Source organism: Erythranthe guttata, chromosome 11, assembly GCF_056151865.1.
Source record: "Erythranthe guttata isolate IM_541 chromosome 11, IM_541, whole genome shotgun sequence".
NCBI lineage: Eukaryota > Viridiplantae > Streptophyta > Magnoliopsida > Lamiales > Phrymaceae > Erythranthe > Erythranthe guttata.
The window spans coordinates 4,572,811-4,590,506 of NC_142543.1; the positions used below are offsets into that span (position 1 = coordinate 4,572,811).

The 17,696-nt window shown below is 35.9% G+C and overlaps 1 protein-coding gene and 1 long non-coding RNA gene across 8 annotated transcripts; one reads left to right on the top strand and one right to left on the bottom strand.

The window, feature by feature from the left end:
• Positions 1–7,546: 7,546 nt before the first annotated feature.
• On the top strand, positions 7,547–13,441 carry LOC105962399 (uncharacterized). Of its 7 annotated transcripts, none has more exons than XR_016034405.1 (5): positions 7,565–7,833; positions 8,452–8,777; positions 9,367–10,134; positions 10,696–10,775; positions 11,087–11,660. It is a non-coding gene; the product is annotated as an uncharacterized LOC105962399 (long non-coding RNA). The 7 variants fall into 7 exon arrangements; XR_016034406.1 differs by having other exon boundaries at positions 8,452–8,583; positions 8,719–10,134; XR_001173197.2 differs by having other exon boundaries at positions 8,452–8,583.
• Positions 10,001–16,375, bottom strand: LOC105962395 (agamous-like MADS-box protein AGL27). Its single transcript, XM_012986700.2, has 7 exons — positions 15,953–16,375; positions 13,059–13,125; positions 11,325–11,386; positions 11,135–11,234; positions 10,557–10,598; positions 10,432–10,470; positions 10,001–10,332 (listed from the first exon to the last, which is right to left on the bottom strand). Exons 1-7 carry the CDS (start codon positions 16,150–16,152, stop codon positions 10,261–10,263), a joined length of 582 nt encoding a protein of 193 aa, XP_012842154.2. The 5' UTR covers positions 16,153–16,375; the 3' UTR covers positions 10,001–10,260.
• Positions 16,376–17,696: the final 1,321 nt, after the last annotated feature.

Consider the following 17,696-nt stretch of genomic DNA (forward strand, 5'->3'; position numbering starts at 1 on the left):
ACATAATCTTCCAAATTTCGTGAAATGTTCTCTAGTTTATATTCATTTTGTGCAAAAATGCAGTTTATGATGTACCAAAATCTGATATTTACTAGCCAAGAGACACATTTTATGATCATCTTATTTTCAAAGAGTGGACTTCGAATGGGGTAAAACATGTACAAATCGGAGAATATTCCACATAATTTAGAAGATTCCACTAAATTTGACACCGTAAGAGCGGACGCATAGCAAGATTCATAGTTAAAGGGTAATTGTAATTACTAAACAAGAGGGGATTTTCCGTAATTTGACATTACCTCGGACTGGCCGTAATTTACCCATAATTTTCTTTTTTTTTACTTAATATTTGGTTAAGGATAAAACTGAAATTGAAAAAAATCCATAGTCAAATGTGCCAAGACTTAAAATGTAATCTAATATCAAAACTCGCGAAAGTATGTGTAGTTTTCCAAACTGTAGGGGTCTACCGATAATTATACTTAACTTCAGGATGGGTAGGTGCAATTTATTTATTAGATTAAGGGTAAAGTTCATTTTACCTACATGAACTATATCCAAGGTATAAAATACCCCCTTGAACTTCAAAATGCATCAAAATAACCCTTCCGTTTAAAATCCGTGTGCCTTTGGTGACATGGCACTTTGACTTTTGCTTTTATAATTATTTTTATATATTTTGCATTGGATTTGACATTTTCACCCCTTAAAATCTATTTATCTATTTGTGTGTATGCGTATATACATATTTATATTCTTATATAAAAAAAAAGTATATATATATATATATATATATATATATATATATATATATATATATATATATATATATATTCTTCTCTTTCTTTTATTTTGCCAGAAATTGAATACAGCAAACGTTCATAAACTTGATTGAAAAATAATAAAGGATTGTAGACTTTAATGTCTGGGTACTTCCATTTTTTCCATTCTCATGGCTTGGCTAATTGAAGGTGACAAGCAGAGGAATCAAAATGTAATGATCTGATGTATTTAATATTATATTTTGAGTATTATATGTATTGATTTTCAATAGAACAGTAGAATAGGGTTAATTGGGTAAGAAGAAATAGGAAAGAGTGAAGAAGAAGAAAGAGTTGGTGAAATTCAGATAAAAGTGGCTAGTTGCCTTCATTAATGATTTGCATGCTATTTATAGAAACCTGCTAAATCTGACCTAAAGGGATATTCCCCTTTACCCAATACAAAACTAACACCTGTCCTTATATTCTAATTGCAGGTATTTAAATAAAATTGTTGGGCTTAAGCTTTAGGCCCACTTCAGCAGCTGAGTATGGTTTGGGCTTGAAATGATGTGGCCCACTCGAATTTCCCATCTTGTGCACTTCAGCAGCCAAAACGTTGTCGTCTTCAATTCCTTTGTTGAAAGCCCTAATTTTACGATTTCCCCTTTTCTTCCTCGATCCCCAATTCAATTTGCCTGAGTACATGACATTACCCCCGGGATTACCAAATCCTTGTCCCCAAGGATCGAAAGAAGGGAACTTGGTCATCAATTCGTCGAAATTTTCCCATGTAGCGTGCGTAGGATCAGAACCCAACCACTGCACGAGGACTTGGGTGCTTGGTAGCTGATTGAGAGTCGTGGTGCGCTGATCCAGGATTTTGGCCGGAAAAACTTCAAAGGTTCCAGTATCAGTAGAGAAAGGAAGATTGGGACTGGGTATGTGCTTGGTGCTTAGCTTCTTCTTCAGTAGCGAGACATGGAATACATCGTGTACCTTGGAGTTGGGTGGAAGAAGGAGCCGGTAAGCAACGGGTCCCACGCGTTCCACAATAGGGTAAGGTCCAAAATAACGATTCGAAAGCTTCAAATTCCGGCGAAGGGCGACCGAATTCTGGCGAAAAGGTTGCAATTTGAGGTAAACTTCATCCCCCACTTCAAACTGTCGTTCAACCCTTTTTGTGTCTGCATAATGTTTCATACGTGTCTGAGCTAGTAACAAATTATCACGAATGAGGTCTAACGCAAGAGTTCTGTCACGAATTAAGTCTCCCACTGTAGAGTTGGTAGTGTCTAAATAAGAACCCATAGAGAAATAGGGTGGTTTGTACCCATACAAGGCTTGAAATGGGGACATTTTCAAGCTAGTATGGTGATTGGTGTTGTACCAAAACTCAGCAAGGGTGAGCCACTTCATCCATTGATGAGGGTGCTGACTGGCAAAACACCTTAAATACCCCTCTAAGCACTGATTAACACGCTCAGTTTGACCATCACTCTGAGGGTGGTAGGCAGTGGACATAGACAGTTTAGTACCAAGAAGTTTAAATAGCTCAGCCCAAAACTGGCTAGTAAAAACTCTGTCTCTATCTGTGACAATATTAACTGGCTGTCCATGTAATTTGACAATGTGGTCTAGGAAGAGTTTGGCCACACTTGGGGCAGAATAGGGGTGAGAAAGGGGTAGGAAATGTGCATACTTGGTGAGTCTGTCTACTACCACTAGTATGACATTCTTACCTTCTGACTTAGGCAGCCCTTCAATAAAGTCCATGGAAACATGTGACCAAGCCTCTTTAGGTATTTCCAAAGGTTCTAATAATCCTGGGTAAGGATTGGTTTCATGCTTTGCTTTCTTACACACATCACAACTCTGAACAAACTTCAAAACATCTGTTTTCATCTTAGGCCAGTAGAAAAGTGACTTGGCTCTGTGGTAAGTGCCATGAATGCCTGAGTGACCCCCAATAGCTGTGTCATGAAGACTCTGTAGCAGCTTATCCCTCAATAACAGATTTGATCCAATACAGATTCTCCCTTTATACCTCAAAATACCCTGCACTACTGAGTAATCAGGAAAAGCAGAAGAATCCAACACCTGTGCAGCTAATATTTTCTTGATAGCAGCATCTTGTTCATAGCTATCAAGCACCTCTAGCATCCATTTAGGTTGAACAGTGGTAGTGGCATAACATTCCCCATTTGTACATTCCTTCCTTGAAAGGGCATCAGCCACCCTATTCTCTGCCCCTCTTTTGTACTCAATGGTATAATCCAACCCAATCAGTTTGGAAATCCACCTTTGTTGAAGGGCTGAAGTGAACTTTTGGTCCATAATATACTTGATGCTTTGCTGGTCAGTTCTAATAGTGAAGTGGTGGCCCTGTAAATAGTGTTTCCACTTTTGAATGGCCAACAAAACTGCCATAAACTCCCTCTCATAAATAGATAATGCCTGATTCCTTAAACTGAGTGCCTTGCTGATGAAAGCTATAGGTCTGGAGCCTTGCATTAGTACTGCTCCAAGACCTGTAGAGCTGGCATCTGTCTCCACCAGAAAGGGTTTAGAAAAGTCAGGCAGGGCAAGCACTGGTGATGTAACCATAGCCTCCTTGAGTTGTGCAAAAGCACTTTCTGCTTCCTTAGTCCAATGAAAACCTCCCTTTTTTAACATCTCTGTCAAGGGCTTACTAATAGCTCCATAGCCTTGAACAAACTTCCTGTAATAACCAGTAAGCCCTAAAAACCCTCTGAGCCCCTTGACTGTTGTAGGTTTTGGCCAATCCAACATCCCTTTGATCTTCTCAGGATCAGTAGCTACCCCTTGCTCACTGATAATATGACCCAAGTATTCAATTGAAGGCTGAGCAAAGCAACATTTAGACTGTTTAGCATATAAGGCATGTTGCCTCATAATTGCTAGTGTAGTCTCTAAATGATGTAAGTGGTCCTCCAGACTCTTACTGTATATCAAAATATCATCAAAAAACACCAATATAAATTTCCTCAAATAAGAAGAAAACACCTGATTCATGAGAGATTGAAATGTAGCAGGGGCATTACAAAGCCCAAAAGGCATAACCATGAACTCAAAATGGCCATGATGTGTTTTAAAGGCTGTCTTGTACACATCATCATCCCTCATTCTGATCTGGAAATACCCTGACCTCAGATCCATCTTTGTAAACCACCTTGCCCCATGTAGTTCATCTAATAACTCATCTATGACTGGAATGGGATAATCATGCTTCACAGTCATAGTGTTTAGATATCTGTAGTCCACACACATTCTCCAACTAGAGTCCTTCTTTCTGACCAATAAGACAGGAGAGGCAAATGGGCTCTGACTATGCCTGATCACTCCATTCTCTAGCAGTTCCTTAACAATTTGCTCAATCTCATTCTTATAGGCATGAGAGTACCTGTAAGGGTAGAGTTGTTTAGGAATGGCATCCTTCTTGAGAATTATGTGATGTTCAACACCCCTGATTGGTGGTAAGCCCTTGGGTTCTTCAAATATATCTTGATACTCCTTCAACAGCTGTGTAACTTCAGCTGGGAATACCTTCTGTGGTCCACTGTCCACAATAGAGTATACTTGACCCTCAGCATCTCCCTTGTGATGTTGCATCATTTTGTAGAATGATTCACTAGAAACCAACTTCCAATCAACTTCTTCCTTGATATCAGTGATCATGACCCTATGGGCCCCACATTTCACCTCAATGCACCTCTTGTCATAATCAAATACCAGTGGGCTACTTTTTAAAAGCCAATCACACCCAAGAATAACATGATATCCCTCCATATCTATTATTCTTAGTGGAAAATTAAAAGTATGGCCCTGCATCTGCCAAGCAAAATCCCTAATGATTCTGGTGCTCAACAGTTTGGCCCCATTTGCCACTGTAATAATCATATTTGGGGCCATTTCCACTCTGCAGTTGAGCTCTGCAGCCAACCCTCCAGAAATGAAGCTGTTTGTACTACCAGTGTCTATAAGTATATTGAGTTGAACATTCCCAAAATTACCATAAACCTTGATGGTGTTCACTCCAGTATTGCCCAATAAGGCATTGAGGGAAACCTGTACCTCTTCCCCTGATACATTTCCCTCCAACATCTCTACATCTGACATGGTCTGATAATACTCAACTTCTTCTGCTTCTGTCATCAGCATGTAGATATGGCTGTGTTTGCATTTGTGGTTAGGTGTGTATGTGTCATCACAATTGTAGCAGAGCCCTTTTTCCCTTCTGGCTCTCATTTCAGCTATGGTAAGGTTCTTTCTCTGGGGAAGCAGAGCAGGTGGTGTGTAGGTTGGTGGTTTATTAGGTTGAGTGGGTGGTGGATTGGGGTTGTGCCATATTTTCTTTTGTTGTGGGAATGGGGTAGTGGTTGGTCTATAGGGGGGTTTGTTCTTCTTGGTGATAGATTCAATGGTATGTGCTTGTTTCCTGGCCATTTCCATGACATGATGCAAGCCTTTGATGTCAAAAAGGGAAAAGAAGCTCCTGACTTCCTCAGGCAGCCCTTTCATAAAACAGTGCACAAAGTACTTCTCATCATATGTCCTAGTGTTAAATAGCAGTAAATAACACCTCATCTCCTCAAACTTCTCAATAAACTCCTCAACAGATTCTGTCACCTTTAGAGAGTGTATATCATCCAACACATTCCCCTCCTGTAACTCCTCAAATCTGTTGGTTACTAACCCTACAAAATCCTCCCAATACAAGTCCCTCTGATTCAAATGGCTATACCATGAGGCTGCCTTACCCTCAAGGTGAATGGAGGCTATGGCAACCCTCTGCTTGTTAGGTATATTTGGGATGAGTTGGAAGTAGCTATCACACCTCAGTAGCCATGATCTAGGGTTAGATCCATCAAACCGTGGGAATTCAACTCTAGGGCTAGGGTTAAATCCCACAGCAAACTGCTCATCCCTCTCATGCTGTTTAAACCCCCTTAATTCAGTAGCTGGCCTAGTGTAGTGTTCAGGAGTAGCCATAGGGATTGTAGAGTTACCAGAAGCTGATGATGAAGGTCCCCCTCCCATAAGTGGTTTGTCTCTGTGGTAGAACTCCATTCTTTCAGCAATTTTGGTCATCTGTAACTGCAATAGCTCTACTGCCTTCTGCATTTGTGTCTGCCCTTCTGTTACAGATTGTGATACCAAATTGAGCTGATTTTGGAGCAAAATCTCTACTGCCTGTCTCCTATCCACTTCCTCTTGGATCTTCTGATCCACCAATTTCTTGTGTGTTTCTAATATTTCCTTAGATCTGGTAGCTTCAGCCATATTTGTAGTGTTTTCTCCAGGAAAAAGAGCCTTGCTCTGGATACCAAATGTAATGATCTGATGTATTTAATATTATATTTTGAGTATTATATGTATTGATTTTCAATAGAACAGTAGAATAGGGTTAATTGGGTAAGAAGAAATAGGAAAGAGTGAAGAAGAAGAAAGAGTTGGTGAAATTCAGATAAAAGTGGCTAGTTGCCTTCATTAATGATTTGCATGCTATTTATAGAAACCTGCTAAATCTGACCTAAAGGGATATTCCCCTTTACCCAATACAAAACTAACACCTGTCCTTATATTCTAATTGCAGGTATTTAAATAAAATTGTTGGGCTTAAGCTTTAGGCCCACTTCAGCAGATGAGTATGGTTTGGGCTTGAAATGATGTGGCCCACTCGAATTTCCCATCTTGTGCACTTCAGCAGCCAAAACGTTGTCGTCTTCAATTCCTTTGTTGAAAGCCCTAATTTTACGATTTCCCCTTTTCTTCCTCGATCCCCAATTCAATTTGCCTGAGTACATGACACAAAACCCTGATTTTTTTCTCCCCAACTCACAAATAGAAGGGTTTCAGATTTGGGACTTTGTTGAAATCGCCTCATCTTTTTTGCGTTTCTTCTTGAATTTCTTGGGGGTTTTGGTTGCGAGAAAAAAAGTTGAAAGAGGAGATGGAAAGACCCATGACGGTGGTGGTGGTGGTGGTGGTGGTGAAAGAAAGGTGGCGCCGCCGTGGATTCGAGGGTAATCTTTTCTGACCCGTTTGTGGAGACGATTGCGCAATAGATGAGTCTAACCCATTGATTTGAATCTGTAAACTGTTGGCGTTAAATAGGTTTTCAGGTGATATATATATATATATATATATATATATATATATATATATATATATATATATATATATATATATATATATATATATATATATATATATATATATATATATATATATATATAGAGAGAGAGAGAGAGAGAGAGAGAGAGAGATAGAGAGAGAGAGAGAGAAGGAAGTGATTGATGAAAAAAATGATTTTTTTGATAGATGAAATTCTGTGTATTGCTCGTGAAGAACAGAGGGGGAGGGGAAAAAAAAAGAAAAAAAGAAAAGAGGGAGGAGAGGAAGGAGGAAGAAGATGCTAAGGGTAAATATGTAAAATCGCATTAAAACTAACGGGTTTACTCTAAAACTAACGGTGTCACCTTTTTTTGTTGTTTTTAACGTTGACCAATAAATGGGAGGGGCTGTTTTGATTCATTTTGAAGTTTAGGGGGGTATTTTACACGTTGGGTATAGTTGAGGTAGGTAAAATGAACTTTACCCATTAGATTAATTAGTAGAAAGATCAAAAGGCGCGTTTTATTTTCTGATTTGAATTGATGGATATTTATATATAGTCGTGATAAGCATCGGCCGCCACGTGTAGTGCGTTTAATATGAACAAGTAATAGAGAGGCAGGCAATCTTTTGAGGGAATATATATATAATAATACAAGCATCAATCAGCCACTTGGCTACACAATAGCTCCTCTTTACCCTCTCTCTCTCTCTCTCCCTCTCTCTCTCTCTACCCCTTCGCCATACCAACTTTTAGAGAGCGGCAGAAATTCGGGGTAATGGAAGCTTGAATCCTCTATCCAAAGGGGATGAGGTGTGGGGGTGGGTGAAGATGCGAATTTTTTTAGGGTTTTTAATTTTATTTTTCCAAATTTTGCAAGCGGAAAGGGTTTTGATGCATATGCAGAGAGAAAACTTCAAACTTGGATTTGATGTAAGCTTATTAACTAATTCGACGCTCCTTTATTTTTATTTCTTGTGTGATGTTCTATTTTCACTTCGTTTTTAACCTGCTCGATGAATTTATATCTCTGTGTATGACTGTGTGTGTGTGTGTGAATAAGTCTGAATTCGTGTACAGATCATATTTTACTTGACGAAACTCTGAATCCGAGATCCATGTATGTACTACATATATATGCGTTTATGTGTATATACATATACAGAATTGTAGAGGAATATATATTATATTATATAAGGCTGTAAATTGGCAGGATATGTACTTTGTTCTTCCTTTGGCTCTCAAGGTGTGTTTTATTTATTTGTACATGGTGGAGACTCTAGTTTTAACAAGCTTGCAAAACAGAAATAGTATTGAATTATATATCAAATATGTTCTCGTTTCAACAACTTCGATTCGAAGCGCATTTTGCATCTCATGCATGTGATAGACATATCTAAAATCGTAAAGTGGGAAATCCACATATATTATACTTCATATATGGGTTCAAAAAACGGTTAGGCGTATCTATAGAGTCCTAAGAGATACTGAAGTAAGCATTTAAGATTGATATTCCACCCACGTGAATTGTTTTTTTTTTTTTTGTTAAAGTAATGTGTTAAAATCGGTGTTCGAATAGATGCTAGCTAGAATATAAAGATGAGGTAAAGTGAAGCAATGTGTTTCCAATGGTTGTTTGATGCTATTTTTGAGTACTTTGGATTTTGGAAACAAGTTCGAAAGGTACGTTTCTTTGTCTCTTACAAATTTTAATATCTTAAGTCCCTTTGCTCAACAAAAAAATTCAAGAAAATAATAGAACCACTTTAAAGGTGATTCAAAAAATTGACTAACAAGAAGAATCACTTTGTCTTTTAGGGGTGGACCTTCATCGGGACTTATCGGAATCCATTTTATGAGTTTTATCTTATTTTAAGGTGCATTTTTTTATTCGAGACTTTAACATAGTGCTCTGGCTCCCCAATATCTAAGTAAATAATAGAAAAGTGATTTACAAAATGTCTAATCAAATGCACGTATGCTGAAAATATATCTTATTTAAAGGTGCATTAGTATATGAATAATATTGGTACAAATGCGGTTTAATACATGAATCAAGATTTCAATCGAGCTAAAATCAAATTGTCGACTATGGTATGAGACAAGGAGAACTTTTTTAACTATTGTTATTTTCGTTTGACATCTTTTTCTTCCTTCTTTCTGCACTATCATGTTTTTGTGGGCACATTTCATGTTCGTCTAGACTCGCATCTATGAAATACAACATGCCATGCAATAAAGAAAATGATGAAGTGTAGAATTGATTACTGTACTTGGTAGAATTAAACGTTTAGTACGTTCTAAGTTTACATTTTAGTCTAAAGTGATAATTTTCGAAGTGCCCATTCATGCATACGAATCATGTTTTTGGTATTGTTGCTATGTGCCTCTACGAATACAAAGTTTCGATATATAATCTCTATTTTGAGATCTCACTGTGCCTAGAATTTTTATCTAAATGAGCAGGGGAAGCTTGTTTTCTCTCGACTCTTTTTATGTAGAAGGCCAAATCTAGTCTTGCTCCAAAACACGTAGCATGAAGCACAATGTTTCTAAATGCAGGGCCGACTAAATATCTCTCTCTTTCTTGCTCTCTTCTACACGAAAACTACGTTTCGAATAATATTGAATTTTTTTAGACTCGTGTAGGATTTTGAGTGGAACTTGTGTGTACTGAAATGGCGAATGCAGGTATTAGCTGCTAGTTATGATGCATAAATCATTCGCAAGTCAATTTTCCTATGCAGCTAAATCAATTATAGATCAAGAAACTATATGTGGTCCACTGGCTAGGATGGCGTTAAGACAGCGAAAGATTATTTATATTAAGCTGATAATATCCGAATAGGAAGAAGAGAGTCAACTTGTTTATGTTTCTTTCCTTAAAACATATATAGGTTTCCTTCACCATCTTTGAAACATCAACTTGGTACGTTTAAAAGTAAGTAGGGAAAATATGCATTCATCGTCTAGTTTCTTTTCTTTCTCTGTAATGTGAGTCGACGCCAACAACTAAAGGAAGCTATTTTTTTTCAGGTGACGATTATTCGACCACGTTTGCAGCTGTAGTTTTGTTTTGTATGCAATGATAAAAGTGGCATGGGCTAAAGCAAAGCATATATCCCATATATGTTCAACCATTAAAAACAGAGCAATATTTAACAAAAGTTCAAATACAGAAGAGGGGTCAAGCAGCTTACACCATGCAACGAGGGCCTCGTTCACAATAAAGAGGTAGATATTCCTCTAGCACCTTTTATTTATACCTGCATGCATTTTTATGATTCTGCAGATAATTTATTTTTATTTTACATATAAAAGTTTGAACGAGGTCCGGTGTTGTATGCTTGTATTTGTTGTTTAGCCGTCTGCGGCGATGTTGAGATCTATCACCACCTTCTTTTTCTTAGCACTGTTATTGCCTTCAACAATCTGTAATATGTAAACAAATGTGTGTAATAAAGTCATGTTTGTGATAAACGGATCTAGTAATCATAATTTATATATATGCAGGGTTTCAACTTTAATAACCTCTTTGAAATGCTTTTTTTCTTCTTCCAGCATCTTTTCCTGCTCACATAATATAAGCTGTTGTAAGCATTTACCTTATTTAACATGAACCAATTATCCTGAAGGCAAAAATTAGACTTGCGCACCTTTTCCTGAAGGCTTGACTGAGCATCCGTCATCAATTTTGTCTGCATGGAGTAATAAATTCTGACATCACAATGTTTTATGAATGGAAAGGCAATAATACTATGTATTCTGAAACGTAACTTTAATATGTTTTTACAGGTTGACAAGAAACTGGAAAAGAATACTAATGTTCAAGCGGTTCGAACATTCTTGCCACGTAAGCTCAGCTCATCAAAAAGGTAAACAAAAACTATGATATGAATTTCACTTCTCTAGTTCATGAAATGGCTTTGATATACCACACTGCACACGCACATTCATAGCTGGCACTTGAACAAACTTTTATGAGATAAAAGCTAATAATAAAAAAAAAGGTTTAAGACAAATTATCATGCCTTTTGCTTGGTCTCCAAAAAAAAACATAGGCAATCGAACAAAAACATTATTACCGAAGAATTGCTGGTCTGAATGAGGCATGATGAATTTTCTCTTAGCAAAATACTCGTCTAGATGCACTTTGTATATTTAGGGGCACATTTGTTTTCTACAGTTCATTGAGTAAACCAATTTAGGGACTGATGGAGAGTGAACATGAAACCTTAGTCGAGCGTATCTCCATTAATGCAGTCTCAAGTTGTTTCTGGATGAGCCCAAGGTCCGCCACACTTAGCTGCTCAACACGTGGCTCCTTAAGTTCACTATGGAGAAAGAAATATAACTTGATAGTAAACAACCCCAAAAGCGTTGCAACAAAAACAAAATTAAATTATTCAGAAATCGGGAGTTACCTTCCAACAGTTTTGAGAAGCTCACTATATGTAAGATAATCACCGTTTCTGGAGTACAGATCCTGCCAATCAATCAAATCACCTTGTGAAATGAATGCCCTTATATGTGTATATATTGAAGAACTTCTTCTTTATTAAAACTATGTTCCCATCTCTTATAAAGAGAGTCGGCTTATTCTATAATATTATTATAGTTCTGGCATTTCTAATTCGGGCATTTCTATAATATTTCGTCTGACCAACCATGCTTTTTTCTCTTTTAACATGGTGTCGAGTGTATCCAGAGAGAGTTGGAACATTTTGAAAATAACCTCAAAACCTAATTTGAAACCATAATTTCTGACTAGTCCTCTTCGTTTTGTGTCACTCTTGGTGTTGTCTTTTATGATGTTAATCTTGTTATTACTACTCTTATTGCTGTCTTTTGTCTTTTGTTACACTGCTATCAATTCTGCTACTCGTGCGAACCGTACGTAGCTAATGAAGAAATTGTTGTAGTCATGAACTAATAATATCTACTTATTCATAGACTCTAAGCTCGAGGGGAGTGTTACGTAACTTAAGCAGTTCCAACTTGAGGTGAGCATATATATATATTATAGAAGTATTGGAATTATATAAATGGATGTTGGTGTTTGACTAAAATCAACTAGGTAGGTTGACTAATTTATCGTTACGTGTTAGAAAATTAACACAAATTAACAGATCACAAATCGGGAAAGAGAGCGAACTAATGGCAAGAGATTCAAAACCATCTACCAAAAGTATCATGAGCTCTAACATAAAATCTTCTCTCATGTGACCAGATTTTGTAGGCATATATCATTTAACTAGTTGATTTTGGAAAATGAACACTAGATCTAGAGCAAGGGTGAACGGGAGCGAGAGAACAAAGAGTGACATAGAGCTATAGATCGAGATGAAGCATATATTAAAATCGACCAAATTAAAAAGAAAAATGAAAAGTAATTACAAATGAAAAATTAAACTTAGGAATTGATTTAAAGTTAACTATAAAAGAGTGACATTCGGATGGAAGGAATTGATTTAGGAATTTTATATCCGTAACTATCATTTTAGAGCAATTGTGGGGGATTTCAAATCTCTTTATGTGGACTTGTTTTAAATCCCCGAGTCCCAAAGTGTCTAAGGATCCATTTGGATGGAAGGATTTGATTTGGGGAAGAGATTTGAAATGACTATGATTTGTAGTCATTTGAAATCAACATGAGTGGCCCAATTTATTACTAAAAAGGAGTGTGGATTTGAAATACTTCATCGGGTCTCTCAATCCAAACAAGTGTAAGAAATTTGTTATTATGGATTTGAAACCCCTCCTCCAAATCCTACCATCCAAACGGAGCTTAGAGACTTTACTTCAAACAAAAAAGTTACCTTCTTACTTTAGTTCAAAGTAATGAATCACGGCCGTTTGACGTAGATTTATTAGGCCTCAAATATCACACGAGACCGATGACTAAAATTCCAAACACCACATTTCTCACAAGAATAAATATCATCAATCGAACTCATGTATTTATTAATATCACCAATCATGTAGTTATATAACAGTCGTGAAAGATTACGAAATTATCTTCCCTAATTGATAAGTGAATATATTTCAAATTTCAGTAATGATCCCCATTTTGACAATATAAATCTCGAGTAACCATTTGTTTTTTTTTTTTGTTTTTTTTTTCTTCCAAAATCCATTATTGGAGGCGTGAATCTTACCTCTGTATCGCAACCATCTTTCTCACTCTCGACTCGACGTTGATATTGTTGCAGGACTTGCGCCATGCTGTTTAATAACAACAACATACAAAAACAAAATAATATTGAGCTACAACCAAAAGAAGAATAAGAATGCAATTGGAATAAAGCTAAGGCCAGAAGAAATGCAATGATCTTTCACTACGAAACAAAATCATATGTACTTTAATCAAACATGGAATATTGGAAAGCATAAAAGGACACCATCATAAATTGTCTAGAGTTTGTAGTACATTCAGTCCTTACAAACGTACAATATGTTTTTGATCTTACATCTCTAGTACGTAGAATATATATGTTCTTTTTTCGATTAAAAAATAAAATAAAATTATATCTTGCTCGTGTATATGGAACTCTGAAAATGTGACCAATCAACCAATAAGCAACATGAACTTAAGCTCGAATATTATTTGAACTCGTGTCTTAATCAAAAAGTGAGGTTTGTAATACTTTTTTTTACATATGAAATAATGTTAGAATAGGCGTAAGAGAACAAGAAGAATCGACATCAAGGTTCAAATATAAGTGCATGATAAGTCACGATCAAAAGAGGATTTGCCAGTTACGAGTAAGAACTTATAGCCAATGTTAACTTGCAAGATAGATTACTAGAAGATTGCGTAAAGGGTCTTGAAATTACCCGTCCGAGACCATTTAATTCCTTATTTGGGGTTTTTTTCTCATTTTTTTTCAAACTTAGTTTTGTAACGAGCAATCGATAGTTACCTAATTTTGATTATTAGAGCAACTCCAATGGGAGTATCAAATGGATTATCAAATCCATAAACCACCTTTTTGATATTCCAAAATTAAAATTTTCCACTCCAATGGGAGTATCAAAGTGGGTAAGTATTTTGATATTCTACCTATTTCAATGTAAAAATACATCCCGGAAATTGAGTTATCAAAAAAATAACTACCTAAACACCCAATCACAAAATGACACGTGGCAATTACAAATAAAACCACTAAAAAAATTCCAATTGATTATTGATTTAGATAACCATGGTTGGAGTAGATAAATTGTAAATAGATATTAAAATATTATCTTAATTATCAAATGAGTATTTGATAATCCAATTTTGATGTTTAGCATTGGAGTTGCTCTTAGGGTCAAAATTTTAAATGTAATCATCATTCATCAGAATTAAAAGAAAGTTCAGTCGGAGGAGCAAAACTTGATAAAATCCACAAAGTGCCCTAAAAGATTTATCTTCTAAGAATTATCATAATAATTTCAAATGCTCCTTTACTTATTTATTTTGAAATTATACTTTACATGGTAAAAATAATAAAATAATATTTCAAATAAATTATACTTGTTTTTTTTTTTTTTTGAATCCAAATAAATTATACTTGTTGAATAACAATAATATTCTCTACTGATATATTAAACTTGTTAAAGTAACAAGCATTAAATAAAAAAAAATTGTTACAAATAATAATATTACTATAAAATAATTTATGAAACGTTATACAAAGATGGAAAGTTATATGTGATTCAACAAACGTTGTCATATGCACGAGGATAACTCGTGACAGTATATAAGATGGCTCTCAAAGAACATAACTATTAACAAATACTAATACGAAACAATTTTTTTTCCGGAAGGATATTGTGAAACAGATATGGAGTATGAATTATATTCAATGATTGAATGACAAACACTAATGTTGTGTAGGGGTGTGCACGGGTCGGTACAACTCGGTTTTTGCAATAAATCAAACACGTACCGATAATATAGGTTTTTCATGTTTTAAGAACCGAACATGTCGGTTTTTTTCGATTTGGTGTTAATTGATTGTTCGGTTTTCACTTGACGGTTTCGGTATCAATTCGGTTTATTTTCGGTTTCGTTTTCGTCTATCGGTTCGGCATAAAAGCGATATTTGATTAACAAACTTTGGACTTTCACTATATTGGTTGAGAAAATTAACAAATAACAAAGCAAAATTACCTAATAAAAAACACGTCACAAGGAGGCATTCGAAGAATAGAGGCGCGATACGATACGGGAAGACAATAAATATTTATACTATATATCAAAATGACGTCATTTTGTATAAATCGGTTCGGTTCGGTAATTTTTTTATTTTCAATACACAAATCGACATTTTCGGGTTTTCAAAAAAAAATTACCGTATATGCGGTTTTAAGTCAAGACGGTATATTGGTTCGGTTTTTTCTGTTTTCGATTTCTCGATGTTTTTGTTCATCCCTAATGTTGTGTGCCTTTAAAAACACGCGTTTTTTGAAAAAAAAATACATCATTATGTATTATTATTATTATTATTATTATTATAGGAAAAAAAATTGAGAACCTAAGAGCAAATTCAGTGGCGAGAGAGATATCAAAATGAAGTATCAAACACTTAATTGATGTTAAATGTAATACTGACATTTTTTCAAAAAAATTATATGTGCTCATTCCTCATAGTTATCAAATAAATTATTATCTCTTTATATTTGTAATATGTTGAGATTTCTTTATTTTTATTAAAAAAAAATCATGTTAAAATTGCAGGAGCTTCTAAGGAATATTTGAATCCTCTCCTTTGGGTCTGGATGCAATTTTGTACCTCAAATTCCTTCACCCCAGGAGTACTTTTGAATTTTCAAGTACATAAATAGTAATTTTATTATTCGATCCCCTTATTAATTCCTCTCTATTGGAGTTGCTCTAAAAGATCGTAAACTGGTTACTGAAATATCTCAAAGAATTCTATTTTAAGAATATGAGAACTAGGGTTTTGAAAATCCCACCAACCAACAATTTCAACTCTATGTATGTAAACAAAAACATAATTTAAGAAGAAGAAAAAGAAAAAGAAAAAGATTAGGTGGTGTTAATTACCTATCGGCGCTACAATACTGATAAAGTTTTCCCCTCTTGGAGAAGATAATGGCGGCCACGTCGACATCGCAAAGAACAGATAACTCCCTTGCTTTCTTAATCAGACCATTTCTTCTCTTTGAAAAACAAACCATCCGAGCACTGTTCTCCTCAATTCGCTTGATCTCCAGCTTCTTTCTCCCCATTTTCTCGGTAAACATACGGAAATATCTCTTTCTCTCACTCCCCCTTTTCTTTGTTGTTTTCTAGAGAGAGAAAATAAAACAAACTTTTGTAATTATTCTGTGGATAAAAAAGGAGCCGCTTTCATCACCAGCAGATTCTTGTTTCTCACACAGTGTGTGTGTGTGTGTGTGTGTTCACTTATTAGAGGAGAAGGGGTAAATCTACTTTGCTGTGACTTTCATCTTTCATTTGTACTTTGCTGAAAATAAATAAATAATAATAATAATGATATATATGTGCTATTACTAACGTGGGTGTATTAAATAAAGTAATATAAAATATGATAAAAAGTAAAAATAAAAGGAGTGTACACGTGGCGACACAGGGTGGTGTGGTACATTGAATGTTACCAAGAACGCGAGTGTGCGGCCGCTTTTTTTAATTCTTAACCAAAACAAGGAAACATACGTTTTATTACCAGAACTAAAAGCGTGTTTTACCATTACGGAATATGTCTTTATTTTTCTTTTTTAATCCTACATCAATCTAAATTAGGGGTGAACAAATACCCGCGCAACCCGACCCGCCCGCTCGACCCGACCCGACCCGCCCGCGACCCGCACAGTTTACATTTTATTTTATTAGTAGCAGTTGATGAATCAACCAACCCGCAGGAAACGGGTCGGTTAGCGGGTCTTAATATTATAACCCGCCCATAACCCGACCCGCCCGCCATATATATACTAAGTAATTAGGGTTTTCACTTTACCTTTCCCGCAGACATACCGCGTCACTAGTTCACCGCCTACTGCTCTACAATCTGCTGTTTTGTTTCAATTTTCTAGCTCACCAATCTGATTTTGGTTCTCACTCCTCAATACAAACTGAAAAGGTAAGATTTTATTCAGTTGTGAAGAACCACAAAGCATTCCCTTGACCTCTAATTTTGTGTTTCAATTTATTTTTGTTTTCTTCCAGAATCTATAATTTCAGCCATTTTTTTGGTTATTCTCTTCTGATTGTGAGATAAGAGACATGATTAGGAGAAAAAAACAATTTTTTTTAATTTTTAAAGAAATCTATCTTGATGGCTTGAACCAGCTAATATAAATTTATCCTTTCTCATTTATGTTTATTAGTTTTTGAATTTCTCATTTATATGTTTTATGTTGGATTTTGCTTTACAGATGGTAAATGCAAGTAATATTATTGCTGAAACTGGAGACCTGAATCCCAATGTTGATGAACAAGGCACATCTGCTGCAACCAAATCAGCTATGAAGTCGCCCCCACCTCCCCGTGGGCCAACCCGATGGAAGCCACCTTCAAGAAAAAGGAAGAAGATTACAAATAAAAAAGTGATTCAACCAAAGGAACAAAACTCAAAAGAGGCAGCAATTGGCAGTAGACCAAACTCATGGGTGTGGGATCATTTTGAAAGATTTGAGGAAAATGGAAACCCGAGAGCAGCTTGCAAGTACTGTGGCCATGACTATGCAGCTCATCCAAAACAACATGGTACGGGTAACTTGATAAACCACTTGCAAATTCAGTGCAAAAAATATCCTTATAGGCTTGT

What these genes read in the sequence shown, in the direction of transcription:
- LOC105962395 (XM_012986700.2), bottom strand. Translation starts at nt 16,152, where the DNA reads ATGTTTACCGAGAAAATGGGGAGAAAGAAGCTGGAGATCAAGCGAATT. An exon ending in TGGAGATACGCTCGACTAAG is followed by an intron (nt 10,599 to 11,134) that starts GTTTCATGTTCA and finishes TACTCCATGCAG; the next exon opens with ACAAAATTGATGACGGATGC. An exon ending in AGTCAAGCCTTCAGGAAAAG is followed by an intron (nt 10,471 to 10,556) that starts GTGCGCAAGTCT and finishes TTATGTGAGCAG; the next exon opens with GAAAAGATGCTGGAAGAAGA.